The sequence below is a fragment of the Oreochromis aureus genome, linkage group 3 (genome assembly GCF_013358895.1).
Source record: "Oreochromis aureus strain Israel breed Guangdong linkage group 3, ZZ_aureus, whole genome shotgun sequence".
NCBI classification, from domain to species: Eukaryota; Metazoa; Chordata; class Actinopteri; order Cichliformes; family Cichlidae; genus Oreochromis; species Oreochromis aureus.
Genome location: NC_052944.1, coordinates 103,545,337 through 103,564,652, shown reverse-complemented (window position 1 = coordinate 103,564,652; position 19,316 = coordinate 103,545,337). Strand labels below are relative to the sequence as shown.

The window sequence follows — 19,316 nt, the reverse complement described above, 5'->3', positions numbered from 1 at the left end:
CACGTTTCCTTGTTAGTAACTGTAACGGCGTTGTAACGATAGCAATAGTAATTAGTTAGATTACTCGATACTGAAAAAAGTAAAGCCGTTATTCCCATCCCTGTTCGTCTGTGCCGAAAGCACAGCATTGTAAACGAGCAGAACTCAAAGTAAAGAATTGATCTCACCAGGCTAGTATCGATCCGATGCCGACTTGGTATTGATATTATCGATCTTTGGATCGATCCGCCCACCGCTATACGAAAGTCGTACTAAAGCATTTTTTGACAGATTTCTGTGCGCCATTTCTTTTTTGAATATTTTGCATTTTAAAATTACAGACAGATTGAAATACTTGGGTGTTTGCCTAAGGATCACAAATTGATGTTGAAGTTGAATTATCTTGAACAAGTTGAAAAATTGAAAAAGGACATTGAGAAATGGAGGGCTCTCCCTATTTCCATGGTAGGTCGCATTAATGTAATCAAAATGGTTTCCCTTCCTGAATGTCTATTTATTTTTAAACTTACTTATTTTTTTGAATAGGCAATTTTTAAAGTGATCCACTCAGTAGTATTACCATTTGTTTGGGGCTTTAAAACTCACAGGATATCAAAAGTTCCTCTAGGTAAGTCTAAACCATTGACTGTAGAAAACATGGACGACGCAACTCCGCCTCCTACCATTGTGCAAAAATGAAGCCAAAATACCCGGCTTGTGGAGGCTGCCATCTTGCAAATTTGGAGCCACAGTCTGCGCAGTAGTGACTTGAGGTGGAGCTGTGGCATGGAACTCCCGCCCACAGTCATACGTCGTTACACCCCCCTCTTAACTTTTACGTAGCATGTCCTTTTTCCCGCTGCTTGCGCTACGCAAATTTTTCTGAAAGAGAAGGACCCGTTAAAACAAGGTAATTACAACAAATTCAACCCCCCCCCCCAAGTAATTTTTTAAAATCAGTAACAACATACCTGTTAAAACATGGTGAATAGTTACATTATGAGTATATTTTATGGTTAGGACCATCGTGTCTCAACATGCTAGCAATTGGCAATTAATACACCGCTGCTTTTTCAAATGTATATTGAATTATTTTATTCTGCTGTTAAACCAGGATTCAAAAATGGAGACTACAACGTCAGCGTCTTCTGCCAATATTATGGGTTGCTATTTCAACTTCTTAAAGATCTAAGTGTGTTTAAATTAAAAAAATCTATTATAAAGTGACACTACAGCTTTGTTAATTCAAAAACAGTGAATATTACTTTTACCAAAGAGAAATGTAAAAAAAAAAATCAGCAACTCATTTTATACAGAATTGTTTATTAATTTCACAATCAACAGAAACTATGATCTTCATCATTGGGGACAGCTACATCCGCCGAGGGGAAGCATGAGCGAGGGAGACCATCGGGACCAACCTAGGTCTGGATGCGCAGGTCCAGTGGTTTGGCAGGGGTGGGATGGTTTGGAAAAACCTGATCCCTTTTCTCTTCCAATGCCTTCGAGGAAGAGTGATACCTGATGTCCTGTTGATCCACTGTGGTGGAAATGACCTTGGCAATGTCAAAAACGTCAGGCTTGTGGCAGCAATCAAGCAGGACTTGCGTGATCTCCACCAGCAGTTCCCGCAGATGAAAATCATTTTCTCTGCCATCACCCAGCGATGCCAGTGGAGGCGTGTTAATCCAAAGAAGGTGGACAAGGCTCGACGCTTTGTAAACAGTGTGATGACTACTTTTATTCTGTCGGTTTGTGGTTGTATTGTACATCATCCACAGATAAAGCATAGAAATCCTGACCAGTTTTTGCATGATGGAGTTCATTTCACCCCTTTGGGAAATGATTTATTTTTAAATAATATTGCCTTGTGTCTGAAAGACCAAATCCAGTAGGGTGATGCTGGCTTTGGACTTTCCACTAACATTTTGGCAGCAAAATCTGAATCAGGAATTTTATTCTTTATGCTGTTTTTTTTCTGCTTTAAACTCATTTGTTAATTTTTCTTTAAATGCCAGAGGAGCCATCACACTTTTCAGTGATTTCACAATTATTCCCCCTGTTCTTTCTTTTGCTGTCATTCTCTTCTAAATTTGTTACTGCTGACTGTTCTTGTAAAAAATATTTTTAAATCATCTCTGACATGCATGACTTGCATTTTACATTCAGCAAATTTTCAGACTGTTTAGAAAAACCATTGCTTTTCATGACACTGTTTTATTGAATCCTGTTAAAGACAACATGCAAGAAAATTCCATCTAAACCTTTCATAAAATAAAAGAGAAGCTGCAGTCTACGATTAACAACTTTAGAAATTAAATACATAGCACTTGTGCTAGGACAGTGAAATAGCGGTAAAAGCTGCAAAAGCAGGATAACAATTTTAAGAGAAGCCAGTTATTTGTATATTAAGACTGTTATTGTTATTTTAATCAGCCTGTCTCGGTTGTTTTAACTCTAAGTACCATAGAGTAATGTAGTAACATCTGGACTGACGAGTTTACTGTCAGCATTTTAATCGCTAGTTTAAAGGCTGTAGGTTGCAGCCATTGCTCTAACACTGTATAAATGTAACAGGTCTCAGTGCTGGTTCTAACTGTCTGAGCTGCTTCCAGCTTTATTTGTGAAGAGCACAGCAGCTTACAAAACACGTAGCTAGCTCGTACAGCTGCGACGTAAAACTTTCATAAGCTAAGATGTCCTTAAAATAACGGGGCTACGTGCGGTGATGCTAGCGTTAGAACAGGAAAGGGAAATGGATTTTGAACTGCAGTTTATTAAATTGCAATTGGAAAAAGGATTTTGAGATGCAGTTTATTAACCCTTTAAGACCTACCATAGAACTTCTACCATAGAAGTCCGCCAGACCTTATGTTTACATTTTTACATACTGTAGGCCCATTTTTTTGAGTATTTTAACTTACTATACATCAACAGAACCCTTATATCCCAGATTTTAATAATATGTGTTTAACAAATCCACAGTAACTATAGAAATTGCAAAAAAAAAAAAAGTGCAATTAACCACAAAAAAATGGAAAATCGTTTATAGTTTTTCACATATTTTTGTTGATACAAAAATATCAAAGCTATATGGCTCAAAATTGTAAATGAAAAAAAGTTGCACAAAGTCCTTTCAAACTAAACAAAATTTATTTAGAGTTTTTTCATCAATTCATCTTTGAGATACAATCATTTTTATAAACAGTAGTAAAAAATGAAAATCAATAAAATGCATATGGGGCACAATTTAACAACATGACAATAAAAATACAACATCAAACAGCAGTAGTGGAGGTGTGATAGGCCCTATGACAGTTCCTGTCCACAATGACGCACAGAGCCACTTTGCATGCCTCACACTTGAAGGTTGTGCACTTCCCACACAGCCTGCACTTCCGGCGCCCCTTTGTGGCTTTGTTTTGACCAGATGCCCCTTCAACAATGGCAACTGGGATGTGTTGGTAGCTCTTCGTTCCTGATTGTGGGGACACCCCACAGAGTTCAGCGATCAACTACTCCTGGAAATCCTGGTGCGTCATTGGCTGCTGCTCCAGTCTGCCACAGAGCTCCTTGCTGACCCAATAGCTGTTTGTGACAGCAATGTCTATAAAGTGGTGCAGCACTGTCACATACCACTTCCTGCTCTTTCTCCATGAAGAATAGGAGCCAATCAGCTGGTCTGACAGATCAACTCCTCCCATAAAGCGGTTGTAGTCCTTTACAGCTGATGGTACTGGCACATCAATTGCTCTGTGTTGTCCTTCAGCCTTGCACATCCTTTTCACAGTGTCCCCTGAGAAGGCACTGTGCAGAGTTGAGCACACACTCACCTCCCTTGTGTCAATCCACTTCATAAAAATGAGAGGGCCCTCTCTGATCCAACTGATTGTCCCTCGTGGAGATTTTTTTGTCAGGGCGTTAAGTTTGCTTTTTGGGACTCCAACTCTAGTGTCCCGAAATGTCCCACATGCTCCAAACCCCAGATCATGAAGGTGGTGAAAAAGTGCTGGGCTTGTATAAAAGTTATCACAATAAATGTGATATCCTGTTCCCAGGTAGTTTTTTGTTTATAAGTGCCATCACAGCATCAAATGACAGCCCCTTCCCAGTTACCAGAGTTGACCTCCCTGTATAAATGTTAAAATCCACTGTGCAGCCTGTGTTGTCAGATAGCACAAAAAGTTTTATCCCCCACTTTGTTGGCTTGCTTTTTATATATTGCTTCAGGGCAACTCTGGCTTTAGTGGAAACCATGCGCTCATCCACAGAGAGGTTTTTCTGTGGGTGGTATGCAGCTTTGCAGGCTACACGTAAACTGTCATACAGGGGACGTAGTCTGTGCAGGCAGTCATAATCTGTAGTTCCTTTTTTTCTGTCATTGATAGTGTCTTCTGCAGGGTCACTCATATGAATATTCCAAGTGATGGTGAGGAACCGGTCTCTGGTCATGACCTCAGAGGGATATTGCACATGAAAAATCGAATTCACACGCCAAAAATCTCTCATTTTAGGCAGCTTTAGAACCCCCATGTAGAGTGTTATGCCAATGTAATGGTACAGTTCAGCCTCTGTGAGATCAGTCCATGTGAATTTTTTGCCTGCAGCAATATTTTTAGCTGCATTTTTGTTTGTGTTGACACAGTGTTTTTATAGCAGCACGGTCAAAGTATATCTTGAATAGTTAAGATGCCGATGAACGGTCCACACATTCTGAAAACGGCAGCTGCACACCTGGCTTTCTTTTTGGACAGAAATTCGGTAGTGGATGAGGCAAGCTGTCAGGGTCCTTTTCACTCATCCAGGCAGCTGCATCACTGGAGAGTGACCTGGAGCGCTTGCCTCTTTTTGCCGGAGGACAAGTCATCCGACTCCTTCCCCTCCCTCTGCTTCCCTCCGGAGTAGGGGCTGCTTCAGTTGAGCAGGAGACTTCAGTTCCCTCCTCTTCAACATTATCAACACTATACACAAAAGAAATTATATCGTCTGTTCAATTTGTATTGCACGAGAGTAATATAATGGTGCGTAATTTGGGCATAATTGTGTTGCGGTGCGAAATTTCTCTTTTGCACCGCAAACGTAATTTTTCCTACGTTTCTCTATCATAAAAAAAACATTATTTTATTTCAAACAATATACATACTTGTCTTGGCAAGGGTCAATCCCTTCAACAAAGTCGGCCTCATCCTCACTGTCGGCAGAAGCAGGATCTGACAAATGGCCAGAAGCACCGTATTCACAAGGGGCGGTAATCAGATCCAAAGCTTCGCGCAATGTGAAGTATTTGGTGTGTCTGGATTGTCGCTGCATAATAATGTGAGTGGATGTGTTTGAGTGTGTAAAAAGTGTGTGTTGTGTGTTTTGTACAAGTGTATGTTTCTAGAAAAGACGACAGTATGCGCGAGGGAAATGACGTCACTTCCTGTTGTTGTTGTTGGACAGGCCCACGTGATAGGTCACGGTGACAACGTGACCTATCACGTTAATCAAACGTAGGAAGTGATGTGAACAGCTGATCAGATCGATAAAGAGTCTCGGCTCGGGATTATGTTTTTTTTTGGGACGCTTTTACATGATTTCTGCAAACATATTAGAGGAAGGAAACATCTCTCTGGGAAAAGCTGCATGTGTGATATGCAAGTACAACTTCTCCAGTTTCATATGCAAAAAAAATTATTGCGCTAGCTTACGTGGTTGCAGTGCTACCGGGATTTGAAAATAGTTACGCAAATCAGAGCGGGGCCGCTCCGCTCGGCTCTAAAGGGTAGTGCAATTGGAAAAAGGATTTTGAAATGCAGTTTATTAAATCGGAATTCAAAAATGAATTTACAAATGCAGAATTTATTCTACAATTCATTATTTAAGCACAGAAATTTTTATTTCGATGCGCGTGGCTCTTGTGGCCCTCCATAGACATCCAGCTAACCACAGCTAAAAAGATATTTAGAGAAAACTTACCGTTTCCTCAGGTTACGAGCTGAGTTGTTTAACGCTGAAAAGTTGGTTTGTTTTGGCTCTGACTGAAGACACCGACACTGCAGACATAGCTGTTCTTTTGTGCTACTTTTAAGCGAAACATTCTTAGTATGTGACGCCAAAGGTGTTCATCCTCTTCAGCTCTAGCGTAGACTCTGTCATCATATTTCTTCTTTCCTTGTGTCCGCTACTTTGAAACGCTTGGGCCACTGTGCCCGCCACGGTTTCAAACTGGTCATGTGACTGTATGGCCACGTGTCATTGGTAAAAAAGTTACCAGAAACTCCACTGACGGCATGTTATCTAATGTGTTAAACTAATTTTTTTTTTTGCAAATGTAGCGGAGTAAAAGTACCGTTTCTTCTTCATAAATGTACTCAAGTAAAAGTAAAAAGTATCGTGCAAAGAAGGTACTTAAAAAGTAAATTTTTTTCAAAAACTTACTCAAGTAAATGTAACGGAGTAAATGTAGCTACCCACCTCTGGTTAAGCGTTTTTCATTTTGCATAATTTTAAAAAGTTTAAATTGGTTCAGTATTTAACAGCAGAAATGAGGTTTTCTTTTCGGAAGAATGTAAAAGGGAAAAAACAGCGGCCGACAGCGCTGTAAACAACGGTAGACTTGTGTGTAACAAGCAAGCGAATAATGCAGAAAACAGATTCGAGAGAGAGTGAGAGCTGTGCATCGTGGTGGAACCAAAACAGCAAAAGTCAGAGTGACGATGTTTATGTGAAGCGTAGTTTGGATCTTCTTTTGCTGCTGGTTTGGTCAATATTGTTTGGAGAGAAATCAAACTAACAGCTTTAGAATCAGCGCAAAAAGGGCGTGAACACAAAGCGTGGAGCCAGCGACAGATCAGAATCAGCAAGCTGTCGGTTTTCAGCCCCGACCGTGAGAAAGGCGACGTCTCACTGATTCTGATCCGCGGGTCGCGCTGTGTGTTTACGTCTTTGTGCAGAATCCGTGTTCCTGCTCTCATTTACTGTCTTAGCTGTTTGGTGGTTGTTGAAATTTTGTGAGATTTCACCAGAGATTCTGGCATTTTGGGCAAAATAAATTTATATTAAAAAATCGATTCAGGATTTTAATGAATCGATTTTACGTTATCCAAGCCAAAATCGATTTTGATCGATAAATCGATTATAAAAACCCACCCCTAATTTCCACCCTCATGTTTAGACGCCTCTTTTGAGGCTCTAGAGTGCGACCAGTTTGGTCGGTAATGCGACCAAATTTTTCAGTAGTGCAACTAAAAAAAACATTTGGTCGCACCTGTGCGACCAACTGTTCGGGTAACAAAAAAAAAAAAAAAATTCTGCAACCTTCCGTGTGTTCAACAACTGACACACATTATGCCCCTTTTGTGGGCTAAATCAATCAGAGATAGTCAGGGGTGGGACCGCTCTGATTGGCCGTGGTCCATTTGAAAGTGCAAGTGGAAGAGGGAGGTGAGTAGCTTGAATAAAGCGATATCGATTCATTAAATCCTGAATTGACTTTTAAATATAACTGTGTTTTGTCAGAAACGCCAGATTCTCAGGTTAAAGCTCACAAAACTATTTGAACAACCACCAAACTAGTGATGGGATTTCCGGCCCTTTTTAGTGAACCAGCTCTTTCGGCTTGGCTTGGCTCTTTCAGCTCCCAACCGGCTCTTCAGATTGTTTTGTTGCTTTAATTAATTTATTATTACAATAATATAAAATTATGCACAAAAGGAATTACTAATGTAAAAAAAAAGTGGTTTTATTTATATATGTTTATATATAAATATATACAGTGGCCCCTAGAGACAAAACACATACAAACTCCAAAAAGCACATACAAATTCTAAAACACATTTCTAGCGTTAACTGAACTTCCAAAACAGAGCTACCTAGATCACTTAAATTACACAATTTGAAAGCATATGTGTATTTATACACAAACACTCATATATAGTCAAATAATTAAAAAAAGAAAGTTCATTTACCTCTTACTGCCACACACCAGTCGTTGGTACTTGCTGGCTTGTGTAGCCTCTAGGTAACAAAAGCTCAACACTGCACCTAGCATTCTGGAGCACTTCTGTTGTCTTTTGTACATGTTTTGGAGTTTTTACGTGGTTCTGAGGCTACGTCCACACGTACACGGGTATTTTTGAAAACAGAGATTTTCCATTTTCGTTTAAAAAAATAATCCCATCCACATGTAAACACAGAAATGAAGGAAAATGCTGCTAGGAGCATGCCAAAGCAACAGGTGCCGATATATTCCTAAACGTGTAGAAATGTTGGCCAATCAGAAGCCTAGAAGCCTCGGTAGGAAATGGTAAACAAAGATGGGGCATAGAAGCAGAACCGAGTCGTATGTGTGGAGGGACGGTAACTGTGTGTGTATATGTAAGCATTTAAACACTGCAGAGAGTACAATTAATAGTAACAGTGTTGTAGAAATGTATTTCACTGAAAAAAAAAATGTGGCGCACTGTGTGACGTCAAAAAAGGCGCACATCTTTAATGCTGCGTTTTCTCCATTTTCCTCATCTATGCGTAAATGCAAAAAACGGAGTTTCCGAAAATATCCACCCTGACAGGCGTTTTTAGAAATCTCCGTTTTCAGTGACCAAAAACGTTGTTTACGTGTGGACGGGTACGTGTGGACGTAGCCTGAGTTTCTATGTGTTTTGGAGTTTTTACGTGCTTCTGAGTTTTTACGTGTTTTGGAGTTTGTACGCTGCTTTGTCTCTAGGGGCCACCGTAAATATACTTTTATTTATTCACTCCACATAAAATGTAATAAACAAATCATATAATATAAAAACCAACTAGTCACAGATCAACTTTTAACTATTTAAATTTTCAGCTTTTTCCTTTTAAACAAATTTAAAGTGAAACAACACAACACACACTGCAAACCACAACACAATAAAATATAAATTAAAATATGAAAAAGAAGATGCATATTCTCTGTCATATGGGCAGTGTATCCAGAAAACACACTATATGCTGCAATAAATGCCCTGCCCAAGTGTCCCCTCTCCCCACTGCCTTTCAGCAGCATGCTACAGCAAACAGGTCGTCAGAGGAGCCAAGATGATGATTCAGTTTAACATTTTCTACAATATTGACAAAGCACTTTAAGCACAAAATTGTTAGTTAATAATTTAGAAATGAATATGGTCTGTATGGACTGCAATTCCCCCCCCCCCCAAAAAAGTGCACATGTAAAACTGCGGTGTTAAGCGATGCGATTGAAAAATTTGTGTGCGCCTAACTTTTGTGCCTAAATTTTTAAAGTTAGGCGTACCGGTGCGCCCATGGCAAAAAGTTAGTCTAGAGCCCTGGAAAGGTATTATTATCCACAAAGACTTATATATTGACAGGCAGTTTGCATCATTTACTCAGTTGCAAAACAAGTTCTCTCTCCCTGCGTCACATTTTTTCAATATTTACAGATAAGAAACTATGTTCGTCAGAGTGTCCTCAATTTTTCATCTCTTCAGGAAGAGGGGTCAATTTTTACACTCCTTTTGAGTTCCCCAGATTCTAAAAAGTTGGTTATATCTACAATTGCACATTAGAGTCGGACCCAATAACTGCATTGTTTGGATCTTCCTCTTCCCTTTTAAGAAAATTATCTTGACTCTCTGGAAGTCGGATATTGTACCTCACTTGAAAATGTGGCTAAGAGAACTGACTGCTCTATTGCACATGGAGAGGATTAGGTAAATATTAGCCGACAATCGTAGTAATTTCTTTGATGTGTGGCAGCCACTTTTAGGTCATGTATTAGAACAAAGTTCTCTTTGATCGATCACAAATAAATAAGCCTACCATTTATTTCTTTTTATTGCCATTGTTGAAGTAGTATTTTTGTTGTTGCAGTGTAATCTTTTGCCTTATTGGTGTGTGTTTTACCCTTGCTGTTGTGTTGTCTGTTTTGTTTGTTTGTCTTTGTCTTTTTTTTCTTATACCAAAAAGTCTCAATAAACATAACAAAAAAAGATTTCTGCGCGTGGTGTAACACAAAATTGGTTTCAGGTCAGTAAGCACAGCCAGAATTCATACATAAGGCACACTCGATTTTTGAGAAAATTAAATGATTTTAAGTGTGCCTTACAGTGTGGAAAATACGCTATACAGAAGAAAATAATATATCGCGATATATATCGTTAACACGCATGATTCAAATTATACCGCGATCTGGTTGTTAGGCCATATCGCCCAGCCCTACTCTGGAGTACCATATTTCCCGCACTATAAGGCAGGAAAATCCTTAAAATCCTTTTATATTTCTCAAAAATCGCTAGTGCGCCTATTAATCTGTTGAGCCTTATTCATGAATTCTGGTTGTGCTTATTGACTTTGAAACAATTTTATGTGGTACACAGCACTAAAAAATCTGTCAAATCTGGGTCCAAAACTCCATCCACTTCGGATCCCAATGCCAAACTAACACTGCGGCATCACTTAGAGTTACAAAAAACTTCTTTCATCTTTCATAAAATGATCGGTGTTGTAAGTGTAACAATAAAGTTTAATATCAAGTAAACAGAATTTATTGAATTTGATGGAGTTAGCTGGCAACACAGCTTACTTTAGCATAACATTAGCACAGAGAAGCTGGAGGATGAATGCTAACTTTTTTACAACTGATAAAAGTTAACATCCTGATGGTTAGAGACAAATGGCCAGTATTTTTATAGTGCTTTACTAGTCCCTTAGGACCCCAAAGTGGTTTACACATTCAGTCATCCACCCATTCACACACACATTCACACTCTGGTGATGGCAAGCTACATTCTAGCCACAGCCATCCTGGGGTGCCCTGACAGAGGCAAGGGACAAATGCAATGGCAGGATACTAAATACTTTGTGTGTATCTAGACGTCATATGTTAATGAACCTATGCATATTCATGTGACCACAATAAAAGAGCAGTGTTACGGGAGAGCAGACAAGAGCAACTGGGGTCAAGCGAAGGAACGGCGTTTGTCCGGTTCTCTCCCGTGCACGAGAAACATAAAGAACTTTGCCTACTCGTGTCTTGCTTGCTGTGTAATTACATTATCTTCAACATTCCAGCGAATAGGTTCAAGCTACAAACCTATCAAAGATGTCATTCTTAGCTTCTGCATGGATATTAAAATCATGCACAATAACTATTTTAACTGACATGTAGTCCTGCATTTGTCCTCCTGAAATTCTCAGAGCTGACTACTCCTTACCCACCCACCACTTCTTTTTCACTCCTCTTCCAGTCCCAGAGAGAAGGTCGCTGACTGCCAGGTGACACTGGTTACATATTATTATGAAAGTCTGATCTCTCTGTTTCTTTGCAAACTCCTTTGACTGATCTCTCTGTAGCTCACTCTCTCTTTAAAAAGAAGGCAGAATAGTTTGGTGCATGTGTTTGTTGTTGCTGTGTTGTTGCATTCCTAGTTAGTTCTATTTTCTCCCAGATAAAAATAGGACTATAACACTGTAACACTATATACTCTCTGCCTGGGAACCGCCGGTCACCCCCCATGACTGAACAGTGAATCTGAAAGTAAACTGGTGTTTGCAGTGTGCTGCTTTATGTGTCTGCAGTCTGACTGAGGATCAGATCTAACCGGATTTTGCAGGATGAAGATTCTGCTGCTCCTCTTACTCAGTAAGAAAGACACTGATCTTCAGCATGCACACAGACACACACACAGATGTCTTTAACTTGAGATCATTTTGTAAAACCATGGCACTGATGAGTGCTGTGTGTATTATCGTGAAGGAAGACCCTTCCTTTACAGCTTTATCCAATAATCACCGCCTATGATGTTCAGTATGTGCTGCTTCATTTGTGCAGGCGTAAACTTGATGATTACCCTTGGGTGCAGTTATATTGGTCATTGCAGACCATTATAACTGCATGGAGAAGAAGAAGGCAGCACCTTTGTCCTGTCTTACTTTTGTCGCCCCTGTCATAAGAACATCTGACCAGTAAGAGGACTGGATGTTCTCATGGGGTTTGTACTGAGAGATTATGGTTCACTGGGAGTTCTCTCTGTGTGAAAAGAAACCAAGCTGCAAAAAAGACTAAATTTATAAACTCACCAACGGATTCAGACCAAAGTAAGCAAATTTTAAGTGTGAAAATGCAAACCACCGTTGCATCTGTAGCTAGACTTGAGACTTTAACCTTTTATCTTTGTGCATTTGGGTCCTCATTCTGTGTCACCTGATGTTACAAAATCACTGCATTCATCTGCTTCATATTTTCTCTCCTCAGTTTCCCAGCATGCCACAGCAGTGGAGGTGTATGAGGGGGCTGAGTCTGCGCTGCTGCCCTGTCAGCTACTAGCTGCTCCCAGTGAGTTCACAGCAGCAGTGTGGGATCGCAGCGACCTCAACATCCCAACATTCCATTTTCGTGTGAAGAGTGGTGATGATTTGGATGACCAAAACCAGCGTTACACCAACCGAACATCAATGAGTGCTGATGCTCTGCAAACTGGAAACCTCAGCCTCACTCTGAGAAACCCGACAGTCTCTGACAGTGGAACCTACACCTGCATCCTCCGCATCACTGGACGAGATGTGAGCTGGACTTACTTACAACTGAAGGTCACAGGTCAGCGACGTAGACAGAGGTTAGAGGAGACGTGAACTCTGAATTCATCAAAATCTGCTGGATGATGTTCAGGTTTTTTGTGCTTGTGCTAATTACAGAACCTCCTCCTCCACCTCCTCCAGTCTGGCCCAAAGTTCTCTCAGCTGTCTTGGTTCCTGTGGTTGTCCTGGCTATTTGCTGTGGTATCGGCATGTTTTGTGGATATAAAAGGCTGAAAAATAAAGAAGGTATGTAGGAGTGTATTACTTAGTTCTACAGTGTTTCTTCTTTGAGTGTAATATTTCGCAGCACTTCTCAGTTTTGTTACCCCTGTTTCTGGTTCTGGTTCTAGATTGATGTTAGTTCATTTTTGTGATCTCTTTGTTATTTGTATCCTCAGGTCTTAGTTTGTTATCTAATCTTCAGATTTCTGGAATCATGCCTCCTCTGTGTTACATGTCCCATTTTGTGTATTCAGTCTTGTTTCTGTGTTTGTTTACTTTTCTGTCTGTGTGTGTTTCAAGGTTGGGTCTCTGTAGTTTGTTCTTCAAGTCTCTTCTGTCTCTCGGTCCCTGCAGCCTGGCTCAGGGTTAGGGTCAGCTGTAGGACAGATGGCCTCACATTTGACTCTGTAATACTTTGGTATAGAGGGGACCGGCTAGTGCAGGGGTGGGAAATCTCAGTCCACGAGGGCCGGTGTCCCTGCAGGTTTTAGATCTCACGTTGGGTCAACACACCTGAATCACATGATTAGTTCGTTACCAGGCCTCTGGAGAACTTCAGGACATGTTGAGGAGCTAATTTAGCAATTTAAATCAGTCGTGTTGGTTCGAGGACACATCTAAAACCTGCAGGGACACCGGCCCTCGTGGACTGAGATTGCCCACCCCTGGGCTAGTGCCTAACTCATTACCTCTTCACCACCGTGTTTACGTTTGGTTTTCTACAAACCTGGGGCTCTTCTTTATGGACAAGCATGTCCACTTTGTTCTCATCTATACAAAGCATGTGTATTCCAGGAGGATGAACCAAAAGCGTCGTGGTTCATATCCAGCCTTTATATAATAAACTTTATAAAAATGTTTTTCCACTAAGAATAATGTTTCTCACTGCAGAATGCTGATTATCCCATTGTCTGGAAATGATATATTATCCTTCATTGACTGATGGGCATTAACAGTTGCTTCTTGAAGATCACTGCTGATTTCTTAAGTCCTTAACATTTTGTCAATGCTCCAGACCTTCTCCCTGCCAAAACCTCTATGTATATTGAGGTCCTCACACTGATGTTGTTCAATTAATCGACTACATTTGATCAACAGGAGCTAATTTTTTTGTTAAATTAATCATAAGGACCAAATAATGTCTTTTGTCGTGTCTTCCTCCCCTCACCCCAACCAGCCATGGCAGATGGCTGCCACTCCCTGATCTTGTTTCTCCTGGAGGTTTCTTCTTGTTAAAAGGGAGTTCTTCCTTCCTACTGTCACCAAATAATATATAATATTAAAGTGACTGAGTAGGTAGGTTCAGTAGCACCAGTAACTCTAACTTATGAAAGTCTAAGCTATATAGGGTATAAAAGATGGACACAGGTTCTGTTTCGGAAAAACAAAACTAATGCAGAAGTTCCTTAGAGCTGCATTTCTCTGAAGCCCATTGCTGGTGATAGCTGGTGAGGCAAAAAGGCTTATGGTCCTTTAGACGTCTATGAGAGAACAGGTTTCTGACTTGATCTTGTCATGGTCGCCGTGTGGCAGGCAGGAATTGCACCCAATATGCAGGCACTCAGGCATGAGGTTTAAACACAATGAACTCAGCTTTATTTGCTGGCAGGAGAAAGTCATACAAAAACAAACTAAACTGACAGTGAGACCCACACAGCATGAGGGACGACACGACACTGACTCAGAGAAACACAGGGTTTAAATACATCAGGAAGTAACGAGGCGAATGAGACACAGAAGGAGAGCACAGCTGGGGGAAATCAGAACTGACGAGACAAGGAAGCATAAACTGAACACACTGAGATAAGACAGAGACCTTCAAAGAAAAACAGGAAACATAACACAGACTCACATGCAGGCATTACAACAGAGGGAACAGAGATGTGGGACCAGGGCAGACACTCACACTGGATGTGGGGATACAGCAGACAGGGGACACAGCAACTATGGATCACAGACAGACCACCAGAACACTAAAACTCTAACAAAACCCCACCCAGAGAACTTAAACTAAGAATAATCCTAAAACCCATAAAGCAAAGCTAGAATATAATGAAATAACAAAATCAAAGAACCAAAAACACAAAACACTGGGTCGACGACCCAGGGACCCTAACAGATCTCTGTAAAAACCTTCCTACAGTTACTCATTTAGCATCATATTGAATAATAAATATTAAATAATATAATAAATATTTCATTCACCATTTTGTAAATCTTTGTGATATGTTTCATTGTGAGCCGATTATTATGCTATTGTCCATTCATTCATTGATTAGTTACTTTTCAATCAGCAGTCTTTGGCCAATGAGTGAACACTTTCACGTCCACACTCACCTTTTAAAATCACACCCATTTGTTTTGCAACCAAACAGCCACCAAAGTGAAATTTCCCAGCTTCAAAACAAAACGGGTAACATTTCACATTGTTCATAACAGCTAGGTCCATCTTTTAACCTGTCTATGGTTCACTGTAAGTGCAGTCAGGTGTGTGATGATCAGTGTGTTACAGAAACACTCAGACTGACTCCACGTAGAGCACAATCTCTGTTCATGTAGCAAAGGAGAACATTTCAGACTGGAACCAGTCCAACGTGTTTTACTGTAAATATTTCACTTCATCCTGTCAAAGGAAGTGTGCTACTGATGCTGTACAGTTCATGTTGTGCTTTGTTGACTTTTAGTTCAAGAGGTGGAGGTGGACACAGGCGTGACGTCTGCCAAGCTGCCCTGCAAAGCCACAGTTCAGCTGTCTCAAATAAATAAGGTTGTGTGGAAGAACAGAAATAACAGGAACGTCCATGTGTATGAGAACGGCTCTGACCATCCAGAAAAACAGGATCGACATTACAGACACCGAACAGAAATGAATGAAGACCCGCTGAAGACTGGAGACCTCAGTCTGACACTGAAATACCCCACACACACAGCCAGAGACACCTACACCTGCACCGTCTACAGCAGCGAGGGAGAAGTCCTGATGGAGAAAAAAGTGGAGCTGAAAGTCAAAGGTCAGTATGACAGGTTCTCTGTCACAAGTTGATGGTTTGGAGGAAGTAATGACTGAAGTTCTTTGTGGGAGATCGATGGAAGAGAAACTGTCTCAGTAAATATCAGCAGTTAATGAGACGGCCATGCTCAAAGATACGTTTGTGGGAAAGTAACTAAGATTTTGTGAAGAAGCTGATGAAGCAAGATGGGTGTAAGGGAATTCAGTACAAGGCTTCAGAGCTCTCACTCTGTGTCAGCCTGGCTAGTCTGGAAAAGAAACCCGTGGTTGTTCCTCATTTCTTCAGTGCGATGAAAAACTTTACACCTCGAGGTGTAAAATCTCTGGCCTCAGTGTTTCAAATTGGCCAGATTTCTCTTCATGAGACCTGCTTCATTCAGAGTTGGATAGATGTTGTCTCTCCTCTTCAGACCAGTTTTCCCAAGAATCTAAAAGACCCGCCTTATTTCTAAAAGCCACTTATAAATCTAGTGGTTAAAGCATAACATTGAGCTATGCATGTGATTACTAGTCAGATTGTAGTTTCCTCTGGTCCCTCCCCAGAGTCTGACATTGTTGTGACCTCTGATTGCAGCAATTGTGATTATGCTTATGATTAGCCAGCAAAGTTGAGTTTGACATGTGGCTCCTAGAATACACTTACATACATATATGGTGTGTTTCATGTTAGTGGGCATCTTTAGTTTCACATTTCTAAGCATGACGTGACCAATAACCAGTTTTTGTGTTTGGTGGGGAAAATCAATAGTGGAGAGTAGTGGTGCAACGCATCACAAATCTCACGGTTTGGATCGGATCACGGTTTTAAAGTAACGAATCGGATCAATTTTCGGATCAGCAAAAATAGAAAAAGAAGACAAAAATTCCACTCACCGTTTACTTATTTAAGTATTTTTTGCCTATTAAAAACATTCAACTGAAGACTCATTCCACGCACTTATGTAAAAACAAATTAAGGTGCAATATGGACATTATGGACCATGCTGGGCAGCCTCTGCATCCTTTGCACACAGCCATAAACAACCACAGCAGTCTGTTCAGTGACAGGTTGCTTCTCCCGAAGTCAAGGACCAGCAGACTTAAAAAGTCCTTTGTCCCACACGCCATCAAACTGTTTAACTCCTCGCTGGAGGGGAAACAGGGACAGAGGAGGGGGAACAAGTAGCTGTAGTGTCTTTTCACTGTGCAATAGTTTTTGTTAATATCCAGCGGTGTAATAGACTCACAATACTTAAAATGTGCTGTTCCTATTTATTCTATTTATCCCTTTTCGAATCTTCGGATCACGTGCTTGCCGAAGCGTGGAGTGGGATCGGTTCGGATTTCGGATCAACCGTGATCTGTTGCACCACTAGTGGAGAGGCTGCTGCTAATAGGGGCTAAGCTATTTTGGCCCACACCCACTACAGAGGCCTGCTGAGCCACAGTCTCACATTGTTTATTGTTCCAGTTCAGTAATTGTGATCAGGAAGTGTGTGAAGTGAAAAAAAAAGAAGATTGCGTTGGGCAGCTTGAATAGCTTTTTTCCCCTTGAAAACTAAAATAATAAAATTAAAACTAATTTTTTATCTTGTCTACAATTTAAAATTTGCAAAAAAAATACTTCATGGCACTGCATGATAGAAAGCATCTGTAAGTGATCTATTATAAAAACTGGTGGATTGAAAATAACTTTTACATTTAAATAAAATCACAGTAACAATTAATTTGTTTACATGCACGTTTGTCTCTGTACAGCTCATGTTGTGCTTATTGTCCTCTCAGAATGTAAGCTGGAGGTGGTGGAGGGGGCTGAGTCTGTTTGTCTGCCCTTTCAAACCACAGAAAACTTGCCTGGAGACACTGAAGTGTTGTGGAAACGCCATGAACCCGAATACATGAAGGTCCACGTGTATGAGAACGGCTCTGACCAGCCTGACAAACAGGACGACCATTACAAAGGTCGCACTAAGATGAATGATGACCCACTGACATCTGGAAACCTCAGTCTGACCCTGAAAGACCCCAAAGTGGGAGACAGTGGGAAATACGGCTGTCAGGTCAACAGCAAGGAGGCCTGGAGATATAAGAGGTTGTGGCTCACAGTCACAGGTTAGTTAGTGAATTAGTTCATGTTGTTAATGTCATGGTTATCGGTCTTTCACCCAGTGTTTTGTTTTTGAACCTTTGAGTCTTGTCTACTTATCAATGTTGTGATGTGACTAAGTGATTGATGTTTCTAGTCTCTATTGGTACAATTTAGTTACCTCGTGCTTATGAATTTTCTGTCAGAAGCACTTGTCTTTTGTGTCTGTCAGATGCCTGTAGAGGGTATAATTTCCTTAAGTATCTCCCTTCTTTGTCTCATTCTGACTTCAGCATCACCTCAGTCTCTCAGTCCATCATGTCACTTCATGTAACAATCTCTGTATCTCTTCGCCCTGTAATGCCATGTGTTTGTTCTCTTCCTGCGTCAAGTTTATGTGTATTGAGTCTGGGTCTCGGTCTCCACGTTTGCCATGTTTCCTGTTTTATTTTGATAGTCCTTGTCTCTTGTGCATTGTGTCCAGTTTTGCTTTCCCTGTTCCACCTGCCTGCTTTGGGTCCTCTTTGTTTAAGACATCTGCGTCCTGCAGATCTTGACATTTTATTTCTTTGTTTGTGTGACTCTATTCTGTTTCATTTGCAGAGAATAATCAGGCCAAGACACACACAGAAGACACCAGGATCAGCCCCACTGATCATTTAGTTTGATATGTTTGTTTGATTATTGATCTGATCTGTACGATTTATACATTAGTCTATATAAAATATTCATTGAACTAATATACCCAAGAATTCATGTAATAAACTGCATTTATAGATCCATTTTCCTCTTCTTACCCAATTCAGATTCAGGAGGGTGTCGTGGCAGATTTCTTTTCTTATGTATTGATCACTTTAGTAATTGCAATATCACTTTCACACTTAGTTATATGCAATTAGAGTAACACCTCAAATGGGCCTTATGGTATATCATACACATACACACAGTGGGGCCATTGTAAGTTGATGGCAGACAAGGTCATAAGGAAAGAAAACAAGATGATCATTCTCTCTGTGAGGAGGAAAGTTTTAAGGATGGGGCTGAAGGTATAGGAAAGTATCTCTCTCCTTTTAGGGAATCTTGTTGCAGAGGTCATCTTATGATATGATGCCATAAATCAAATTTCAAAAAAGTTGGGATGCTGGATTAAAACAACAATTAATGCAATGATTTGAAATTTTGCCATGATTCAGCAAGGTTAAACATTGTTTTCCACAACTGAAATAACTCAAACTCTACTAAATTAACTGTAAACTTTGAGTTATTATTCCGATTCTCCATTTGAAGCTCAGCAGGCTGTCAACCTACATAAACTGAGTTGTTAAAATGTGATAGGCTCTCTAAATATTTGCGTTACCAAGAAAATTGCCTGATCTAATGATGTTACTGGAAGTGAAGATAAAATGATTATGTACAATTTTTATTTGTTTCTTGATAATTAAACATACTACTGTCAACTGAGAATAAATTGACTCAATTCAAATGTCCCAA

At 40.3% G+C, this 19,316-nt stretch overlaps 1 protein-coding gene across 1 annotated transcript; it reads left to right on the top strand.

Annotated features, from left to right (window-relative positions):
- Nucleotides 1–11,461: 11,461 nt before the first annotated feature.
- On the top strand, nucleotides 11,462–19,316 carry LOC120438631. The gene is made up of 6 exons (XM_039609055.1): nucleotides 11,462–11,593; nucleotides 12,206–12,547; nucleotides 12,646–12,774; nucleotides 15,435–15,761; nucleotides 17,525–17,851; nucleotides 18,429–19,316. Exons 1-6 carry the CDS (start codon nucleotides 11,566–11,568, stop codon nucleotides 18,491–18,493), a joined length of 1,218 nt encoding a protein of 405 aa, XP_039464989.1. The 5' UTR covers nucleotides 11,462–11,565; the 3' UTR covers nucleotides 18,494–19,316.